The 23,396-nt window shown below is 32.8% G+C and overlaps 2 protein-coding genes across 2 annotated transcripts in view; one reads left to right on the top strand and one right to left on the bottom strand.

The window, feature by feature from the left end:
* The window catches only part of LOC118187370 (3-hydroxyacyl-CoA dehydrogenase type-2-like), a 137,616-nt gene that overhangs the window by 61,982 nt on the left and 52,238 nt on the right, over nt 1-23,396 (bottom strand). The window lies entirely within an intron of this gene.
* Nucleotides 1-23,396, top strand: part of LOC118183746 (3-hydroxyacyl-CoA dehydrogenase type-2-like) — a 64,603-nt gene that overhangs the window by 14,207 nt on the left and 27,000 nt on the right. Inside the window, exon 2 of the mRNA XM_085822192.1 lies at nt 1,760-1,924. Coding sequence (XP_085678318.1) covers nt 1,760-1,924 — 165 coding nt within the window. The remainder of the gene's footprint in view (nt 1-1,759; nt 1,925-23,396) is intronic.

Here is a 23,396-nt window from a genome sequence, read left to right on the forward strand (position 1 = left end):
TGCTTTCTTTGTAGTCTTTTGAAGTGAATATTGAAATTTATGGTAAATCACATTTGCTTTAGTTGAAATACAGTTGATCTTAAGTTCCTTTTAGTAGTATATATGGCTTCTGCTAAACGAAACAAACACAAAATGATTCGCTTTGCAAAAGAAACCGGAAGTTTCGCTACAGCAATTATATTTAGTGTTGGTGTAAGCTCTATACATGTGTGGAAGAAAAATGAAATCGCTGTACTTAATGTGTCAAAGAGTAAATGTGCTTCAGATAAAGGAGTAACAAAATGGCTTATCCTAGAAAAAAGTGTTGTGAACTGGGTCCTAGAAAATAACCAGAATGGATTAATTTTAACAGGAAACAGCATTTGTTTATTTGCCTTAAAGTAGGCAAAAAAGAATACAAACAAAAGTGAAAACATTAAAGCAACATTGAGTTGGTGTAGTTGATTTATGGCATGGAATAATGTCATTCTGTCAGAGAAAATGAAAGTTTTGCAAAAGCTTCCAAAAGATTTGAACAAACTGATGAGTGTACAGAAGTATGTTATGGACCTATGAAGTCAAAAAAATTGTTTACTGTCACATATTGGAAATATGGATGAAACAATAGTAATGTGTGGTATGATGGGAAATAAAACAATTGATGTGAAAAAAAACAGTATTAACAACAGATTTAAAAAAAAAAAAAAAAGGGTCACAAGAAATCTCACTTTACCATAGAGCTTTCCTGCTTAGCAGACGGTACAATATTAAAACCCGTGAAAGATGATACCGAAATGTAATTCCCGAAATGATGCTATCATTCATGTTCATTAGAAGGGATGGTTTGATGAAAATTGTATGAAACTGTGGATAAGAATTATTTGGCAAAAGGGTCCTATTACTTAAAGAATCCAGAAAGTTTTTTAGTTTGGGACATGTTCAGATCCCATCTACTAGCTAATACAATGAAATTATTGAAAGAGTGTAATGCAGACATGGCAGTTATTCCAGGTGGTTTAATGCCATTAATTCAGCCTTTAGATGTCTGTATCAATAAATCACTCAAGGAAAACTGAAATTGGCAGTGGAATGTGTGGATGTTAGAAGGGTGAAAAAACATTTACAAGAAGAGGCCAAATGCAACACGCCAGTCTAGAAATAGTATGCGAGTAAATAAAAGCACAGAATGAATTTAAACTTAACATAATTCAAAAGTCATTTAAAAAAATTTGTTATATCTGGCAATCTAAATGGAATGGAAGATGATTATTTATTTATGGATAAGAGTTATAATGATGGTGATGTTGAAATAGAATTCGATGATGTGCCTGAAAATATAACAGAAGATGAATGTGATGAACTTTGTATAGTATCAGATAATGAAAATGTTAAAGTTCATAAAGTATGTCTTCTCTTTTAAATAGATTGCATTTAGGCACATGTAAAATCTAATTTTTGTATACTCATCTTTTCCTTATTTTTATATCCAGCGTATAACGTGCACCCATAAATTTTGATCTTGATTTTTTTTTTATTAAAAGTGCACATTGTACACCAAAATATATGGTAAATTGTTATTCTTGTAATTTTTTTTTTTTTCCATGTGAATGCTTTTTTGTAAATAAATATCAACCATTTCTGCATTCAATTTTGTATCATCATGTGACACTGATTGAGTTTTTGTGTCAATATAAAGTAAAATTATGTGCTTATTTTCAGAATTTATTCTAATTAAATCTAGAAATATGTAAATTTTAATAGGTCTTTTTGTATATTTTAGAGTTTAGTTGCTCTTGTTACTGGTGGTGCATCAGGATTTGGTCTCGCAACTGCTGAAAGATTTATTAAACAAGGTGCAAGAGTTGTCTTATGTGACTTGAAAACTTCTAATGGGGAAAATGTATCACGTAGATTTGGTGAAAATTGTGTATTTGTTCCAGCTGATGTAAGTAAATTCTAAATTTTTTTACATCTTATAAAGTTAGAAATTTTGTTCACTACATATTATATTTGAATAGTATTCACCACTTGTGTAATAATGTTTAATATAAATTTTACATTTCTTTTTAAATATATTAAAGCGTAAAATAAACAGTCAAAAAGCCCAGACAGTATGCCAGAATTGTCATACTACCTGGTAAAGTCAGGGAATTTCATTTAGTAATTTCCATAAATGTGATTTTTGCGTGTGCATTGAAAGTTTATCACTTCCTTGACAACTTATATATTGTGTAAGTGTCATTATGGCAACTAATGTTGAGCCAGTTTTTTTTTTTTTTTTTTTTTTTTCACTGCCTATTAGATTGTCTTTTAGGAAGGCAAAGCAAGTTTCCAGCTTCTTTGGTTTTCAGTGACCTCCAGAATCCAGAGAACGTGGCTCGTATTTTCTTGCGAAGAAAAGAAATCTCTGCATGTTGAATAAAAGAAAATTCTGCGTTTAGGTTTAAAGAATCTGTTTTTCTGTTGTCATCTCTAATTAAAAAAATCTGGGAAGTGAAATTTTGTAATATTTTACACATTATTATGTTTTACTTAACAGTACTGTTCTGTTACTGGGATTGGATTCAGATATCTCCAAGAGCTGATGATCTGGCAAAAAATTCGAAGCATAAAAATAATCACAAAAATATTTATGATACGGTTTAATTGAAGAAAAATAACATTTGTAAAATTAGAAAGTTTTAATGTAAATTAAACAACTTACCAAAGAATTAGGGGAAAAAAAAAAAATTGGTGAGGAAATTTAGTGAATTAAGATTAATGTGGAGGCATGAAACTGTGGATATCATTTAAAAGTTCTGAAAAGATTTCCATTTTAGGATGTTGCTACAGCCACATTAATTTAAATAGGAATCTAATTGTTCAGTGCTACATTGAAGTCAGTTCAGTGCTACATTGCACAACATTTCAAAATTTTTTCGACCTTTGTCTCATAACCTTTCAAAAGTTTTAGTATGATAACTAGTATCAAGATCTATAAAATTATGCTTATGGTTAATGCAAAAATGTTCAAATCTGGATCTTCACATCTCCATTCCGTTGCTTTATTTGAATTGAAGTAGAACTTCATTTTATGGTTTCTCATGCACTTTCTTCCAGCACCCATGAACTTTTTCAGGAATGAATCCTCATTCCTGAAAAAATTGTATAGAAGATGTTTCATCATTAGATAAATTTCAAATTTTCAAACCCATGGTAAGTACAAGAATAATTTTTAAAAAGTGACCATTACGATCTTTATAATTTGTATTCTCATTGCAAATTTTTAAATGTGTTCTTTTGCTTTTCTAAAATGTAAACATTGTAACAATTTTAAAAGTAAAAATTGGTTACTTCGTAGAAATCAATCTTTTGGCGAGTTTAGCAAAACATTCCGTGTCGACTCTGGTCCGATAACAGAATAATACCTACTTAACATTCTTTCATATTTGTTTTTTAAAATCATAAGAATAAATGCAATGCATTTTTTAAATTAAAAGAAATCTATTGATGTTTTTTGAATCTTATTTTTGAACATTATTTAAAAACTGTAATTAAACTGATAAGCATTTAACATCATTAGCTGTGTAGCTATATCCTGATTATTGGACTTTGCAATTACGCAGGAAAATGTATTTTGTTTGGTAAATGCAAAAATATTTATTTGTTCTGAACTTGGTTTTATTTATTTATTTATTGGTTGTTGTTGTTTTGATTTTTAAATAATCCACATTTAAAATTTCATTTTCAATGAATAAATAGGAATGGAACTCATGCTCGAATTCAAAAGCAAACATATTAAATATAATAGTGTTTGCCCCCCTTTTTTTACACACTTCGTGTAGTAAAATTAAGTAATCAGTTTTTCTCCTCCTAAAATTTCTGATTTTGCTTGTCCCGCTGCCTATTATTGTATAAAAGAAAATCTTTTATATATTTTTAATAAATGCTGTATTTGTCACTTTTGCATTAACACTTTAAAAAAATAATAATCACTTATCTAGGCTAACCATTTAATGTATCTATATTTGGTAGAATACCATTGATTATCATATTTCAACTTTTAATCTTTTTCAGTTTTTAAGTGAATAACTTTAATGTGCCTTCTTCTTTCTAAATTTAATTATTATTAGTTAATAATACAAATTTCAGGCAATTTTCTGTGGTACATGAAACTAATTCTCTCAGTATGATGATATACCATCACAAAATTTAAATAAATACAGTACAAAGTTTGCAATCTGGACCCCAAAGCCACAAAGTTTTTTTTTTTATTATTATTATTTTTTTTATGCTTTACGTATGCGCGTAATGCATTTACCCATGCACTTTTAATGTATAACGAACGGTATAAGCTAAGCTAAAATTATCTTTACTGATTCTAAGGCATTTCAGTTAATGTTGCAGATTGCGCTGTTCCTTAATCTTCTAATTGGATCCAGCTTATTATTTTTTGCAGACTGTTAGAGCAATTTTAGACTAACAAAACGACACTAACAATTTTAGCGTGCGCAAATGCTGCAGGAACGCACAAGTGCAAATTTTTCATAATCGGAAAACATGCATGACCTCGAGCATTTAAAGGAGTAACGATTTTCCCCATTATATATCGCACAAATAAAAGAGCATGAATGATACAAGCATTGATGAATGATTGGTTTGAAAATCATTTTATACCCGAGGCTCGGCGACATTTGAATTTGGTTGGTTTACCTGATGACTCAAAAATAGTCCTGATTGTTGACAACTGTTTGGTGCATACTTCACTTAAAGTTTTAGTGAAAAATAATGTATCCGTATTATTCTTCCCTTCAAATTCTACGTCTATCATTCAGCCTATGGATATGGGAATAGTGCACGCGCTGAAATGCAAATATAAAATAGCATTTTAAAAATCTATGTTAAACTTCTCAAACAATGGCAAGACTATTCAAGACTTTTTGAAATTTTTTAGCATAAATTCTGCTGAGTGGAGCATTGCAAGATCGTGGGAGAATGTGTCTCCAGATACGTTAAAAAATGCTTGCCATAATTTATGACCAGCTACCATATTTCATGGTGAGGACGAAGATGATAGCCGCAAATTTGAAGGTTTTCGGACATCGCAAACTAAAGCTGAAATTTTCCAGTTATTGGATTTCATAAAGAAATATGAATAAGCGGTAATAAATGAAGATGATATAACAGAAGTTTTTCATTGCAACGACAATGCCCCTATCATCAATCAAATAACAGACAGCAAAATCTGTAGTATGGTTCTAGATCCAGAAAATACCGCTTCCGATAGTGAAGAAAGTGACAGAGAGGTTATTGAAAACAAAAAAATTTCGATTGACAAGTTAGTCTGTATTCTCGACACAGCAATTACAGGACTTGAACAGTGGAACTTTTGTAACTGAACAAGAAATTATGTCAGTTTATAGAATTAAAGATAAAGTATTAGCACAAAAATGAGGCAACTTAAACAACTTACATTGAAAGAAATATTTAATAAAGTAAACAAATTAATATTAAGCTCTTTTTTGTAAATTTTGATACCCTTTGATCATAATTGCTCTTTATTTCATAAATTATGGTTTCATATTTTTAATTGTATAATTTCTGCATGCCATCGTACCAGATTTAAATTAATGATCTATAATCCAGAAAAAACCTTAATCCGGGATCGCCGAAGTCCCGACGATTCCAAATTACAGACTTTGTACTGTAAAAAGTACTTGAATTTTTTTTTTTTTTTAAATATATGCAAAAACATTTTTAATCCAGATTGGGCAGATTCTAATCTCAATCCTCAGTAAAGTCCATAGTTGCAACTTGTTAAAGGAACACCTAACATGGCAAGTTTTATGTTTTGCAAAAAAAATATATTTAGTAACGTGGTAAGAAAAACAATCACAAACCACATAGACTGTGTAAAGCATAAGAAAATCATTTCTGTGAATATGAACTTTAAGATTGAAAAACTTTCGGGAGGGGGGGAATGATTAGAGTAGATTTAAGGTTGTCCCTTGTATTATGGCAAAGTTGTTTCATTTATGGTAATCTGAGTAATTTAGTGTTATGGAAACCCTATTATGACATAATTGGTTGCATGATTGCAGTGAATTCGAATGATGGGAAATCTTGTGATGTGTGTTGGTTAGGAAGTTCGTTGCTTGTTTTGTGGTTCAGAGGCTGAATGTGGTAAGGTTAATTTGAAGTTTCTGTACAATTTGGAATGAAAGGGCAAAAGAGAATTAATTGACTGGTGTGTAAATAAAGGTTTACTTAGTAGCCATTTCAAGTGTCTTGTTTGTAGGAAGGAAATGCATATGGTCGAACATCGGAGGATATTTTTGACTCTTATCTTTGTGAATTTATGTGGCGATGCTAGTATACAGATTCTAGTTCAGATAATTTTGGGAAATTTTGGGATGCTGTTAAGGAATTGTTTTTGATTAAGATGGGGAAATTTCTGAATAAGGTAAGTGGATATTTCCTTTGTGTAGTGTTAAGATGAATTTCCTTTAGTTTATTGAGATTATATATTTTTTGTTGGCTACTCCCTTGACTTTTTAAGTGAAAATAGATTGATGTATACATAAACAAAGTCAATGGAGTGTGCAATGCCAAGTTTGTGCAATTCTCATATATTTTTTTTCTAAGTGAAAATAGGTTGATGTGTGCATGGATACTGAGTTTGTGCAATTCTTTGACTTGTTATTTTGGCTTTGTGTAGCGTCAGTTATTTGCACAAAAATCATTGCTACACAAAGCCAAAATAACAAGTCAAAGAATTGCACTAATTTGGTATCCGTGTCCTGCCAAAAAACCAATTTTCGCCAAGGGCACCCGTAAATATATTACCAAAATAACAAGTCAAAGAACTGCACAAACTCAGTATCCATTTGCCTCCAAAAATCGCCAATTTTCGCCGTAAATATATTTTTACCAAAAAATTCTGATAAAAGCAGTACAAAACAGTTCTGAAGCATAGCAGTCTCCAGCGCCAAATGCCAAATTATTAAATTTAAACTCCTTCATAACTAAATACAAAATTTTAGCTACAGAATTACTGTGCACTATGAAACCTGTTTCTTGATATGTCTTCCCCAAAAATGTTTGATACAGCAGAAAAGCTGAAGCTATGATTCTGAGACGTACAAAAATGTCACATTTAGTGTCATTTGGTTTAGCTGCATGCTTAAAAAGATGCTCATTTCTGATCTTAAGAACACTAAATCGTAATATGCTTTGATGAAGCTTTAACTCTTTGAGTGTTACAGGTTTGCTTCTAAAATTAAAAAGTTTCCCAAAATGTTATGAATAAGTAATATTTACTTGAGTATAATTCCAAAATGGCACTCTCACATTGTAACCTGACTTCTTTTGTTTCAATATACAGCACAGTGATATATATCTTTGGTTTCCTTAAAGTATGGTCTACAGGGGTGACCATCTAGCATTTTGTCATTCATGTCCAAAATGGAAAACAGAAAAGGAATTACAGACGGCAAAAGTTACTAACAACATCTCATATGCTGAAACCAGAAGACTAGTTCAAAGCACACAGCTTCATTCAAATAAATCATATGCCAGTGCCATTAAATCAGCACATACCATTGCCACCCAAACTTCAATAAGTGCACAGACTCCACCAAATAAAACCCAGCAGACTGCAAGCAAAAAAAAGGAAAATCCAACACGTCATACAAAATGAAGAAGTAGGTATTCCAAAAACTTTAAAATGTTCCTCCAAAAACAGTTAACAAAATTAGAAGCCCCAGCAATAGCTCTCTTGATAGAATGATTTCTGAATATGTGGATTCAGATAGTATGGAAGTGGAGGAGGGACTGGGAGTTCCCAAACATCGGCTTCTGCACAAAATTAAAAAGCAACCCTGAAAGAACAAACATCAATCATAATGGCCACCCTCATCTCGTGGAACTGCAGTTTCCACCGAAATTTCCTTGATGTCAAAGCTATGATCAATGCTTATCATCCTGTGTGTTTGGCCATACAGGAGACAAATCTGAAACCAGATTATAATGCAAAACTTTGGAGGTTTTCTTTCGTCAGGAAGGATAACCTTATAGGTGAGCATGCCAGTTGGAGGTGTAGGTCTCCTCACCTCACTGGACGATCCATCAAGTTCCTTTCCTTTGACGACATCCCTCCAAGTTGTCACTGTACAAGTAAATTTTCATATTGTAGTTTCAGTCGTTTCTCTGTATTTGCCTCCAAATGAGTTGAACAGCAGGATTTAAATGACCTTGTGGCGCAGCTGCCTGAACCTTTTATCGTAATGGGAGATTTAAAGGCCATAGTCCACTGTGGGGAAGCAAAGACATCAATTCAGTAGAAAGACAAATTGAATAGATACTTGAAGATCATTGCCTTTGTCTCCTGAATAATGGACAGGAAACATACTTCCATGAACCTACAAAGACATTCCGCACTCTTGATCTAGCCATCTGTTCACCATCTCTGTTGCCATTTTGCAATTTTAGTGTTGGAGGTGATCTTTACAACAGTGATCATTATCCCTTTCTTGTATCTCTTGCACGAAGAGGAGCAAATGTCATGTCGAGACTTTCTCGGCTTATACTCGATAGAGCAGACTGGGAACTCTTCTCTTCCTCTGCAGAGCTCACAGAGAAAATGTTAGAAGATGTGCTTATCGATGATGCAGTGGAAGCAGTTACAACTGCTATTACTCAGGCAGCTATGCTCTCCATTCCTAGAACATCAGGAAAAATACTAAAGTATTCAAAACCATGGTGAAATCATGACTGTCATGAAGCACTGAAAAAAACAGAAAAAGCATGGAGAATTTTTCATACGTACCCTACTCTGCGAAACCTTATAGCATTTAAAAGAGGCAAAGCAAATGCACGAAAAATAAGAAGGCAGAGCCAGAGGGATACCTAGATTTCATATGTGTTATCAATGACATCCTCTATGCCTAGTAAGCAGGTTTGGGAAAGAGAAAAGCATGCAGAATATACGAGGGTTATTCAGAAATTAAGGAACGTTTTTGAATTAACCCCTTCGAGCCTGGTAGCGAAAACGCGTGCTTATCGCGGAGGCCGGCAGTGTCTTCCGCAACCGTCTCTCCAGGGCCGGGGGCTTTTTTGCTACTAAGCCTAAATCCATGAAATTTCCGAAGTATCAACGCATTGTTTAATAATGCTCTATTGAGTATTTAAACGGCTTATGCTTTATAAATATTTATATATATATACTTTAATTACCTTATTTCTTGTTTAAATGCATATTTTACACATTTTATTTTAACTACTCACCATTTTATGACTTTTAACATTATACATCTGAAAACTAAATATATTACTTAAAATTCTCTTTTCGTATGAAAAATTTTAAAACGGGGATCTACACACAGTCCTACGTTACATTCCTTGAACTCGTAATAACTCATTTGCCGTTTTGGAGGATTTTTCCGGGAATGTGAACAAACGAAGCACCGTCGTCTCATTTTCTTATCAGTCTCTTCTGAACAAAGTTTTGGAAAATGTCTTTCAGTTAATCTTTCAGAATCAATATCTGAAATATTTTGCATCATTTCTGCTATTTCATGCTCTGTTAAACATTTTCGACGCTTCGACATTGAAACGGTAAAAACAGAAAGAATTCACGTCTAACAAGATCTAATTATTTTCTAAAAACTAAACTGTAAACCGAAATACTCAACGCTTTAGCGCATATAAAACTTCTACTTACAATAAACAACTACCATGTGCGAATAAAGTGTGATTTAAAGAGACGTCATAAATCACGCCATTCGGAAACATTTAGTTCCCCGTTTGTTTATATAATCAAAAATACGTGTATGCGAGTCATGCTTCTCTCATTTCGAGTAGAAGGTCTAAGGTACATGTATCTGAAACCATATGGGCATACAGTGCCATCTTGTGGCAGAAATTATAGTTTGAAAAACATTCCAAAGTACTGGCACAAATATGTGACATTCGGTAGAAAACGCAACAATGCTCTGGCATGCCTGCGTGTTGGCCGGTAGATAAGTGTGTTCATTGCTGGCACGTATACGTGACAGTCGGCGCGAAGGGGTTAACCCTTTGCGACACGCATATTTAAAATATATTTTAATCTTTAAAAAAATGCCTTAGAATAAGTCAGATGGACTTACTTAAGTGCCTTTAAGGCTTGAAAAAAATTCTGCGCTTTTATTTTTTACGGTGAAAGGTGGGATACCGTTTGTCCCACCATGCAACTAGCACATGTCTTATAGCATATTGGTGTATAGCAGGAAAAAAAAATCATATGTGGAATGGATAAACAAAATAAAGCATGCATTCTAAAATATTTATAATAAACACACTAAAATGCATTTTGTACTTTTTGCATATATGCATGACTTGTAAAATTTTGCATATGCGCATTTTGCATATAGTATATATTTAATATTTTTAAATTTTAGGAACAAAAGAAAATATTTTCTTGAATATTATTTTAAGATTAAAATTTGATACTCGTACATATGATACTAAATAAAATATTAAAATTGGCACTTGATTCAAAAACATTTATATATGATTAAAATTGAAAAAAAAATCATTTTTCATGAAACTTTGAAAAACATGTTGTTTCATTCTTTTGTAAGCATAGAGGCACTTCACATGTTTCACACATCCAAAATGTTCGTCGTTCTTCTTTCGATATGCTGCAATATGCACATCTTCTCCTGCTCGTTCTCTTTGGCGTTTTACTTACATTTTTTAGTCTTTTTTCTGGTTGTACGAACGGGATTTTAGTTTTTATTTGAACTGGGGATTTCAGTTTTCTTTTCAGCTCTTTCTTGCCTGCAAGTGCCATTAGACCTTATATAACTGAGAGAAGAAAATCTTTCATTGTTTTTACATCATGATCAGGTTCGCGAACAAACTTGAATAAATGTGTTTACTATACTCGCATCTAAAAAGTAAAAAAAAAATCATGTGCCACCATTTCTTGCTTTTGCGGTCTATTTCATATGGTCTGTCAGTTGATCAATCAGTCGACATATCCCATATTCTTATTGTATGGAATAATGCTGTTTGGGCACAGTACTTTTTTTTTTTTTTTTTGTCTTTCCATCTCGCTCTTTTCTGTTAATTTCTTTCATTTCAGTTGCCTTTTCTAAGCAAGACAGGATAGAAACGGATCTTTTATCCTTCCATTTTATGCAATAAATTGAATCATCGCTAACTGAAAAGTCTATATATTCTCTTGACATAAATTTGTCTTTTAAAATTTCGGTAGATACTTCCGATCCATATTTACAGTGCCACATGCATAGATGGGTCTGTGTCTTTAAAAAGCGAAACAAATTATAACTACTTCCCTCTTTTCTTCAGCAATAACTTCAACCTCAGTTATTCTCTCTTGGATTTCAATTTCATCTGAATCAGAACTGACATCTGAAGCATTTGAGTCACAATCGGATGGCAATTCAGCAAAAAAATCCAAAGCTTCCTGAGTTGTTAATTTTTTTCTAGACAGTTTAGCACATCAGAGTATACAACGGATGTAAAAGCGTGCACAATCCCGAAAAAAGTAGATGCGAAAAAGAAAAGAAAAAATAATCGTGAGTGCTGCCATCTATTGAGCGGAAATTCAAGTGTGTGGTGGGACAAATTTTAACCCACTTATTTCAACTGCAAAATTAATGTTATAAAATATTGAATCCAATTAAGATTTTTGAAAATAAAATACCTTTGAATATTAAAAAGAATCATACATATCATAAATTGTATACCAAAATTTTTCAAATATGGAATAATGCGAGATACATGGATATCACTCTTGTGATCCTATTTTGAATATTTTTTGCTTATAAACTTAAGACCTGGTATAGTAGTAACATATACTGAGAAAAATAATAACTAAAATAAATTATTTTTAAAAGATTAGAAAATTTCTAACGGAAATTGCTAACTGAGAAAATAAATATTAATTAGGTGGGACATATATTGACCCACCATGCCGCAAAGGGTTAAAAAGAAACAAGTACAAGAAAAAAAAATTATATGCATCAGAAAGAGCGACTAAAATTCTACTTTTCTACATAGTCACCAAACAAATTGAGGCACTTATCATAGCGGTGGACAAGCTTTGAAATTCCTTCGTCATAGAATTCTGCTGCCTGTGGTCTCAGCCACTCAGTGACGTGCATCTACAGCTCCTTGTCATCGTCAAAGTGCTGTGTTGCTAGCCAGTTCTTCATTCTTGGAAACAAGTGAAAATCACTAGGTGAAGATCGGGACTATAGGGTGGATGAGGAAAAACCTCCCATTTGAATGAATTAAGGAGTTCTTGAGTGCGATTTGCCGTGTGAGGTCGGGCATTGTCATGCAAAAACAAAATTTTGGACTTCAACTTTCCTCAGCGCTTGTTTTGAACTGCTCACCTAAGGTTGCGCAAAGTTTGACTGTACCGCTCAGTTTATTGTGGCACCACGTTCGAGAAAATCAATCAGAAGCACACCTTGCCTATTCCAAAACACAGTCGCCATAATCTTCTTTGGTGACAAGGTTTGAAAACATTTTGTTGGTCTTTTGGGGAACTTGTGTGCCCTCACTGCATGGACTGTAATTTTGTCTCGCAATTCACGTCTCGTCACCAGTTACGATTGAATCCAGTAATGAATCACCATGTCTGCTATAGGCCTCCAGAAATGTCAAAGCTGCCCCCATTCGCTGATCTTTATGATGGTCTGTAAGCAATTTCGGCACCCAACTTGCACAAAATTTGTGGTAGCCTAGCTTTTGTGTGACAATTTCAAACAACAAAGTCTGTGAAACTTGTGGAAAACTAGGCGAAAGCTCTGTTATCGTGAAACGGCGGTTTTCATGAATCTTTTCATCAACTTTAGCGACCAGTTCGTCAGTCACAATGCTAGGGCGTCCACTCTTCTCTTCATCATGAATGTTAGTTCGGCCAATTTTAAACTGAATGCACCATTTCCGGATTGAACTTTCATTCATTACGTTGCTTCCGTACACTTCACACACTTGCCGATAAATTTCCATAGATTTTTAGGTTTTTTGCCAACAAAAACCGTATCACAGACCGCACCTCACAACCGGCGGGATTTTCAATTGCAGCGCACATTTTAAATTTGAATATCGGGCAGCGTGGAAATATTCCCGTTGTGATGGCTGGATGCCGACTGAGATGCCGAGAACACAGATCACCAAAATATATGTGATCGGCGTGCGCCTAGCGATGTCAGAAGGAAACGTTCCTTACTTTCTGAAAAGCCTACGTATATAATACTCACTTTCCTTTTTGCAAAATGATGGCCGAGTGATTAGCTCATTAAAAGAAATTGTGAATACTATTGGTGAGATATTTGCTGTCGTTTCTTCCAGCAGAAACTATTCACCTGCATTTCTCTCTGTCAAGCAGTGGTCTGGAAGAAATCCCATCTCATTCAATTCTTCCAACTCTGAGCATTGTAATAGAAACTTTACTATGCTTGAATTAAGGAGAGCTTTGTTGCAGACACATAGGTCTTCTCCAGGTCTTGATAGTGTAAATTATGAAATGCTGAAGCATCTGTCCTGTAAGTCACTGACTGTCCTTCTCACGCTTTACAATAGAGTGGGGAAGGAGCAAACTTTTCTCAGTGCATAGAGGAGAGTTGTGATTCCTATTGCTAAGCCAGGGAAAAATCCAACGAATCCCTCCAACTATCGGCCAATTGGCCTTTACAAGTTGCGTATGCAGCTGTTTGAAAAAATTGTAAACAGTTCCCTAGTCTACTTCTCAGAAAAAAATAATGCTATATCGCCTTATCAAAGCGGTTTTCGAAAGGGGAGAACTACCATAGATAGCATGCTCCTTTTAGAGACATCCATTAAAAGCTTTTTGTAAGAAGAAATCACCTTAAATTCTTTGACATTGAAAAAGCTTATGATAAGACATAGAGATACGGTATACTTTAGGATCTTTGCGACAGTGGCTTGCGTTGCAACCTACCAATTTTCATTCAGAATTTCTCTAACGCTAGAACTTTTCAAGTAAGGATTAGCTCTGTTTTGTCAGATGTTTTTGAACAGGAAGAGGGTGTGCCTCAAAGCTGTTTGCTTAGTGTAACCTTTTTCAGCTTAAAAATAAACTCTGTATTAAAAGAACCTCCTTCACTCGTTTTAGGATCTTTATATGTCGATGATCTATAGATTAGCTGTCAAGGGGCAGACATGAGACATATAGAGAGGCAATTGCAGATTGCTTTGAACAGGATCTGTGAATGGTCAAACAAACAGAGCTTTAGGTTTTTGAAACAGAAGACCGTGTTTGTGCACTTTTGTAGAAAGCAAGGTCTTTATCCTGAACCTGAGTTATATCTTAATGGTTTGATAATTCCAACTGCACTTGAAGTAAAAGTTTTAGGGGTCATTTTTGACCGAAAATTATTTTTTCCTTTCTCATGTGGCCCACCAGCGGCCGAGCGGTAAAGTCGCTGAACACTGGTAGTTCGGTCCGAGGTTCGAATCCTGCAAACGGGCTGGCTGAATGGGCGTTTTCATGGTTTTCCCCATGTGTAGCATGTATACGAGCCAGTTTCCCTTAGAAAGTCCTCCACGAAGGCATCCCTCCCCTTAGGCAGATAGCCCTAGTGTGCTTTGCCATAATTAAATACACCACCTTTCTCATGTTTTGAACCTGAAAAAGAAGTTTATAAAAACACTAAATATCTTAAACGTTTTGACCTGCACTCCTGGGGTGCAGTGCATTGCTCAATGCTTTGCATTTAGAGAACACTTGTGTACGTTCTAAACTGGACTATGGGTCAGTTGTTTAGGGATCCGCCCAATCTTCAGTCTTGTCAAAACTAGATCCTCTTCATCATTAAGCTTTGTGAATCTGTTCTGGAGCTTTCAGGACATCTCCTGTCCATAGTCTTTATGTTGACTGTTACAAACCATCACTTTTTGAGACGTGAGGAGTTGTCTCTTTTACAGTATTTTAATGTATTGTCTCAACTTGATCATCCTAATAAGCTAATTTTGCTTGATAACATCAGTGACATCTTATTTGAAGCACAACCATCTTGTGTGCCTTCTTTTTCTTTAAGAGTTCATTCTCTAATTGACTGATTGAGGAACTCTCTTTGTCTGGTATCTTCCCCCCCCCCAAGCAGTACAGCATTTTCAAATTCCTTCTTTGGAAAATATAGAAATATTCTTGATGTTTTCTGCAACCACATTAAAACAAACACTAACGGGACTGTCTACAGATAACTTTTTACTGAGCACAGGCATGAATATAGCAGTTATGTTCCCATATATACAGATGGATCCAAGTCAACTGCTCATGTTGAGATGGCATTTGTAATTGGAGACCACCTGGAGAGCAGAAGTTTGCGCCACGTTTCCTCAGTCTTAACATCAGAACTATCTGCTATAGATTCTGCGCTTCTGTACACATCAAATCTATGCCATAAAAAATTCATAATTTATACAGACTTGTACAGTGTTTTGAAACTTTTAGAAGCTACTTATAGCATTCACAGTCCTGCTGTTGTAGATATTCTAAAGTTAACATTTTAATGACTCTGTTTAAAGTATTTTAATGACTCTGACTTGCCTCTTGACCGAATAATTGGGAAAGAGGTCAATACTAATTCCAGTATTTGAAAGAAAGTATACCAGTATTTGAAAGAAACAGATTTTTATCATTGAATTTGATAGTACCCTTGTGTTTTAATGTAATTTACTTTTAATATCTCATGTTTTAAGATTTTATACCTACTTCATATTTCATATTTCATATTTTTATATAAATCGTGAGTAACTTCATTTCAGTATTCATCATTTTATTACTTCTTTTGATTTTATATGCTTGTTGGGTTAAATATGTGATTGTGCATCATTGTTTTGTATATTTTAATTGTGTAATCTCAACATGCATCTGGCGCTAATAACCTTTCCAGGTTGTCTACCATATATATCACTAAATGTAAGCAAGGAATATTATTCTATTGTTTTAGTGGCAACCCTGGTATGCATAACTGATACTGATAACCGAAGCTGAACTAATTTTTTTTGCAAATATAGATGTTTGTATCATGTTTTGAAATTTGTTTTATGAAATGCAAAATCTCGGATCCATAAATGTTTGAACTTCGACAGTTCTGGACAGTTTCCGACAGTTGTGGACTATTACTATATCCATAGGCTGAATGATGGACGTACAATTTGGAGGAAAGAATAATACAGATACATTATCTTTCACCAAAACTCTAAGTGAAGTTTGAGCCCAACAGTTGTCTACAATCAGGACAATTTTTGCGTCATCAGGTAAACCAACTGAATTCAAATGTTGCCGAGCCTCGGCTGTGAAAGGATTTTCAAAACAATCATTTATTAATGCTTGTGTCATCCATGCTCGTGTATTTTTCCTGATTATCAAAAGTTTACACTTGTGCGTTCCTGCCACATTTGCGCATGCTAAAATTGTTAGTTTCGCTTTAGAATCTTTGACACCAGTTGTAGCCTTTTCTGTAGAGGTCTACAAGGTATTTTGCGGTACATATTGCCAGAAAAGACCAGTTTCATCAGCGTTTTAAATTTGTTCTGGAGATAATTTTTCACTATTAATGAGTTCAATGAATTCATTTGCAAATAGTTCAGCAGCTTCAGTATAAGCTGAAACTTTTTCAACTGAAAGTTTTAATTGCCTTATACAATGGCGATTTTTAAATTTGGTTTACCAACCTGTCAAATACGTGCACTCAGTTTTAAGTCAATTTCTTCATGAAATATTTTGACTTGAGCCATTAGCATTGTTGGAGATGTCTGCTGCAGACAGACAATTACATAACGGCTGTGCGAAGTCGACAGAAGGAGCGCTGCATTTGATTGGACTATTTTTTATTATTCTTATTTTTTTCCTTTAACTGCAAACTAAGCAAGGAAATTCCCTTTTTCACTCAGGCATATGTATGCACTTGTTAGAGTAAGGTAACGTTTTCCGCTTGTGTGAGATATCCATATTAAAATCTTTATATTAATAATCCCTGCTAGGATTATTAAATTTGTAACCTGCATGTTTTAGCCCTGAGAGTTGCAACAAGCATTGTATCTGTCAATGGCAAGTCTTCGATGCAACGCTGTCTGACCGATTCAATCATCACTTTGTTCTGATCATCACTTCTAGCACAATGAAAAATTTTTCTGTTATTCATTGCGAGTGGGTTGTCGGAATCACAAAAATTTTTTTAAAAATTCCTTTTTTTGTTATGTCATACACAGTTGACTTTCCAATGTTGACGCTGCATAATTTTGAGATGGATATACCTTTATCCATTTTTTGTTCAATGGACATTGAAACATGCTTTCGCTTTGGAAATCCTTTTATAACTCCAGAATTAGGAACTCTTTTCGACATAATCGAAAGTTCAAACTTTAATTTTCATAAAATTGTTGTAATAAAAACAGCCTGCAAAAAATAATAAGCTAGATCAAATCAAAAAGTTAAGGAACATGGCTAGCCTGAATTGTATGAATTTAGTAATTTATTATACTTTTGTATATTTTTTGTAAATGCTTATCTGAGTCCCGAATAAATAAATTTGCACATATATTTCAGGTTTATTGAAGGCCAGTGCTAGATAACTTACTGCTTGATGCAGTCTCTGGGGATCGTAAATTCTGCTAACAAGCACCCCTGAGTTCTAAATTGTTACCTCCCCTAAATTTTGTCATCCCTTAAATTTGTTGTTCAGTGCTCCTCTCAATTTTGAAAATTCTGTCTTTTGTAAATTCTGCTGCCCAATGCGGCCATATGAGCTCTGTCGCCGGTTCTTCATTTATGTATTATTCTTAATTCAAATAGCACTAAATGTAATCTTTTGTTCTATGAGCATCATTAACAAAGTGTATTTTCAGCATATGGAAAGAAGTTTTTGTTAAGTTTTTTATCGTTGACATTTCTTAAATCTATTGTATTTAACTTAAATCTGTAATCATCGCCAAGCATAATGTCAACATAAAAGGTTACCTTACTTTTTGGTATTCAATTACTAATATATAACAAAAGTATTTAGACATTGCTGCATGATTCATTATCATGTGTTGATAAGCACGTGGTGATGAAAGAAAAATATAATAATGATTCTCCAGTTTGGCATCAGAATATAAAATATTAGTAATGTAAAATCAACAATGTTTCTATATAGAATGTTTCGGTTTGAGATGTATACTAAGCAGATATGCAGGTATGGAGCCAAATTATTTAACACACAAATTTAATGCTAAAATGGTTGTTTCTTGAATAATGGTTGCATTGTATTTAGTGCAGAAGTGAAATTAAGAATCGGAACGCTCCACGTGTTTTATTATGGAGGGAAAATTGAATGCACATGCTTAAAGCACACAAAAAAAATTTTTTTTAAAATAGGTTGTCAGTAGCTTTGAGGTCCAGATTTTAGATCATTCCTTATATTGGACATCCAGATCTCAGACTTTATACTGTAGCAGTAAAATTCCTTGTGAACATTTTCTGCCTCTGCAAATAATGCTGAATGGTACATGCTAGCACAAGCTGTTTTGTAAACAGACCTTGATTCTTTATGTTTCTGTGCCATTTGTTATTACCTTGACTATGATATCTTGTCTTTTTGCTCACTGGTGAGATGAAGCTGATGCAATCATATTATTCAATAGATCCATTCCCCCCTGTATTGAATAATTCCATATTCACATCACAGTCATTTGATTTCATTCAACACAAGTATTGATTTCTAGGAATTCTTCCACATTTTGCCCTTTGTCAGAATGAGAAACTTGCTTGAATAACTGCTGGTTTCTTTCAATGAGCTATACTGAAATTTCCCATACAAAGGAACATGCAATTCTAGTATTTAAACAATTACAATTTTCTTTTTTTATAGTACTTTTAAGTGGTATTACCAGCAAGTTTGATTTGCATGTGCACTGCAATGCTAATTCTTTGCATGTTGCATCAAGAACTACATAGGATGCAGATTTCAAACTTATTAGATGTTTTCGTCATGCTGTTGTATTTTGAATGGGAAAAAGTATAAACTGTATAAAGGAATACTGAAAGCATAAATTTGGATGCATTTGGTGTAATATTTAAAATGGGAAAGATGCAGTTTAAAATTCATTCCAGATACTAATTCAGAAGTCAAACAACAAAAATAAGCATTATATTTTCAAATTTTCACAGGACTAGTAGTGCTGATTTTTGTTGTTTGACTTCTGAATTAGTATTTGTTTGGCGTGTTATTGTGTCTTAATCATTCCAGATGTTAAAAAGGGGGGGGGTAAAATCTTTATTGAAACATAAATTGTATACCTTTCTGCCAATAAAGCATATGTAATTAAGTGTTGCATCTAATTTCTTTAATTTAATAATTTCATAATGTTGCAGTCAAATATGTGTGTATAAATTTATAATTTAATTTTAAATAATATAAAAAGGTAAATTTAACTATCTTCATAGGTTAATGTATTTTAAAAATGAATTATATTTATGTGATATAAGGTGTATGCTCTATTTATATATGCATATGGTATCATGATATACTTCATTTCTAAAATAAAACACAAATATGTATAGTAAAATAATTTAATCTGTCAGTTTTAAATAAAAAGTATTATGGTGTGAAATTTTATCCTTCGTGAAAGCAAAGTGGGAAAAATATATTAACTTGTAATTGATTTGCATATGTTTTCATTAGTTCTGCTCTGCTTATTTGAATTCACCAGTTTTTGTGGATTAACGAATTAATTCCATGCACAGAATTGCAGAAATAATTATGAGATTAGTGGCATAACCACTTTTGGTCAGTTGTCTCTCATGATTATATATATTGTAACCTCACATTCATTTTTTTCTATGAAGGCTTAAAATTCGTTCTCTAGGTTATGAACAAAAATAGTAAAACATAATTTATAGAACAAGAAACCAAACCGTTTGAAATGTAATTTTCTTGGAGAGTCCTATAGTAGGCCATCATCATAGATTAAATACATTTTTATTAAAAAATGAGACACTTCCTCATTAAGGTTGCCATCATGCTTAATCACCAAAATTAGCAAGCAGTAACATGCAAATTTTGTATGTAGTCAGAAGGTTATAGAGAATATGTACAATAATAGAATACCGGAACTGATTCTAATACAGTCAAAAGTCTTTAATCCAGACTCTTCAGGACTTCGGCGATTTCGAATTATCAGTTTTTCTTGATTATAGATCATCAGTTTAAATCTGGTAAGATGGAATGCAGAAATTATAAATTTAAAAATATGAAACTGTAATTTATGAAATAAAAAGCAATTATGATCTAAAGGGTATCAAAATTTACACAAAAAAAGCTTAATATTTATTTGTTTACTTAAACATTTCTTTAAAACAACATTATTAAACATTTCTTTCAATCCACGCATGCGTAAAGCATACATTACGCATAGTCGAAATTAGAAAATTGCAACCAGAAAACTATTTGATGTGTATTCGTGATATTTATAATGACGAGGAATTTGATTTAAATCATATCAAAAGGCGGAGTACATCGAGATGAAATACTACATTTAGTAAGGAATTATAAGCCGAATAAAATAAAAACATCTGCCCTGAAGATGAGGATCGTGCTGACAGATCAACTTCCAGTTCATTGCGCGCAGCGACGTTTCACCCCCCCCAGAGCAGCATGAAATTGATAAACAGATTTTGGAATGATTAGAGAAACAAAGGATATGCCTTTATCCTTTTTTTTTTTTTTTTTTGCAGCAATTCCACTTTTTGTTTGATGGACATCGAAACATGCTTTCACTTTGTAGATCCTTTGGCAGCTCCAGAATCAGAAATTCTTTTTGACATAATCGAAAGTTCAAGCTTACTTTTATAAAATTGCTCTAACAGTCTGCAAAAAATAATAAGCGGGATCCAATTAGAAAATTAAGGAACAACACAATCTGCAACATTAACTGAAATAGATAATTATATAATTTTAGCCTAGCTTATACTGTCCGTTATACATTAAACATGCATGCGTAAAGGTATTATGCGTATGCGTAAATGCTGTGCATGCACAGAAAGTTTGTAGCTTAGAGGTCTGGATTATAGGTCATTCCGGATTAAGGACTTTTGACTGTATATATAATTTTTAAATTGGCAAAAAGTGTTTTGTGTGGAGAACAAAAAGGCATTTCTATGAATGTTTATTGATTATTTGAAGAATAATTATTTGATTATTAAGCATCATTTGATTTAGCGTTTCTGTAATAATATAGATAATTCCAAGAAATAATCTATAATCTCTTTTGTGTACTATACATTAAGAGTGATTATTAGCGGATGAAAATAAATTTAAAGAAATAATTGTAATATTTAATAAATAATTTTATTTAAAAATTATTTTCATAAAAAATAATGTAAGCAGTATACTAGATAATAATAAATAGGATTTTCTTTGCATCATTAGTACAATATAGTCAGTATAGTAATCAAATGGACGTCCGGATTAAAGACTTTTGACTGTAATAGTTGTAGATGTTAAATACATAGGAATTTGGAAAAGGTGACTAGATAATTATTCTTTTGCTAACTTCAAAAAATTTTCTTCTATATATTTTCTAAAATATTTTGCATTTTGTTAAGTTATGCATGCTTAAAAAAAAATTCAAGAATTGATAAATATAGCTTTATAGGCAATATTGTAATAAAAAATAGTTTTTGAGTATAAGTCATTATGGCAATAATTTTTCATATCTAGAAGAAGTAAAAATGCATAATTACCATTGCTGAAAGAGCCAAATAAAGTTCAAAACTTTAAAAATGCTGATCATAGAAAATAATAGGGCCAAAAAGAAATGTTTAATGTAAATTTTGTTTCTCTTCGTATATTTGTATACTAAGAAAAATGAATATATGCATTTACTTATTTGTGATGGTTATTCGATGAAATTTTATAGTTTGAGCATATGTGATTTGCATATGCACGACATTCCATAAAAATTTGATTTACTAGTATCTATGAATTAAGCATATAAAAGACTACTGATATAATTATTTAATTATAATACTCTTTATAATCTTAAATCTAAAAAATGTAGTTAAATCTCAGTGAACTAACTATTTATAAAAATTATTGCTACAACTCTGATTTACGCCCTAATTTCACCAAATATGGCGATATGTGTTCTGCGCTGGTTTTTTGTGCGATTGCATGTTATATGACAATTCTGTTGACGTTGAAAAATCTTTCCCTGGATCTCATTGGTTCACGTCATGCTCTGTGTCTGAGAAGATAGGGGAAAAGATAAAATGATGGAAGTTGTTGAATTGAAGTTCAGCAATAGGAAATATCATCGTGGTCATCCTGTTGAGGGGCAGTGAGTATTTGGAGGTGTGGAAAGAGGGTCTGGGAGATTACTTTTAGTGGCTGTGTATGATAGAAGTAGGGATTTGTGATTTTATTTATTTGTGAACCATAGTATGAATTTTCTGGATAGTGTGTCTGGCTGTCGTATACAAATACGATAGTGATTACATGGCGGCATGTTAAAGGCGGTATGAAATTGGTATTTCTGCTTTTCGAAAAAGCATTAATTCATGGTAAGTACATTTTATTTTATTCTTGTTCTTGTTTTGTAGAATGTTATGTTCATTGTTTTTTTAGTATGAATTTCTGTCGTTATTTTTATTTTATTTTATTTTATTTTTAATTGTTTGAAATTTATTTTAGTTTATTTTGTTGATTAGTGCATAGTGTCTAGATTGTGCGATTCGTAGATGTTTTTTAAAAATGAAACAAAATGCTGTGTACATGGTATTCTTTGAAATTTATTGTTGTTATGTTAATTTATCAAAGCGAGGTGTGTGTAATTTGTAGATTCGTGCGTTGCCTAAATTGTGCAATTCGTAGATGTTTTTTTAAGTTTAAACAGGATGGTGTGTACATGGTATTCTTTGAAATTTATTGTTGTTATGTTAATTTATTAAAGCGAGGTGTGCATAGTTCATAGATTCGTTCATAACCTAGATTGTGCCATTCGTAGATTTTTTTTAAGTTGAAACATATCGCTGTGTACATGGATTCTTGCCAAATATTTTTGGTTAGAAACTTTATGTTTTTGCTATCTAAATGTTTTGTTTTTGTTTTGGATTTTTAACTTAAATTGTGTGTTAAAAACATGGTTTTTGCATATGCAAAAACCGCGTTTTGGAAGACATTTTAGGCTTAAAGTACGAAATGTAGACAAAAAATTTAGATAGTAGTATGGCAGCATGGAGTTTTTTGCCAAAAATGTTTGGCGAGAAATTTGGCGACTTGAGGGCGCTCATCAGAGTAGTTCCAAATTTTCAAATTTATATTCATTTATTATACAATTGTCACCAGATATTAAAAATTATTTTTATGTTTTTATCACATTATTTGCTTAGAAAAAAATTTTAACTGAAA

This window comes from Stegodyphus dumicola, chromosome 8 (assembly GCF_044657685.1).
Source record: "Stegodyphus dumicola isolate Sdum_Otavi_A_Nest chromosome 8, ASM4465768v1".
Lineage (NCBI taxonomy): Eukaryota > Metazoa > Arthropoda > Arachnida > Araneae > Eresidae > Stegodyphus > Stegodyphus dumicola.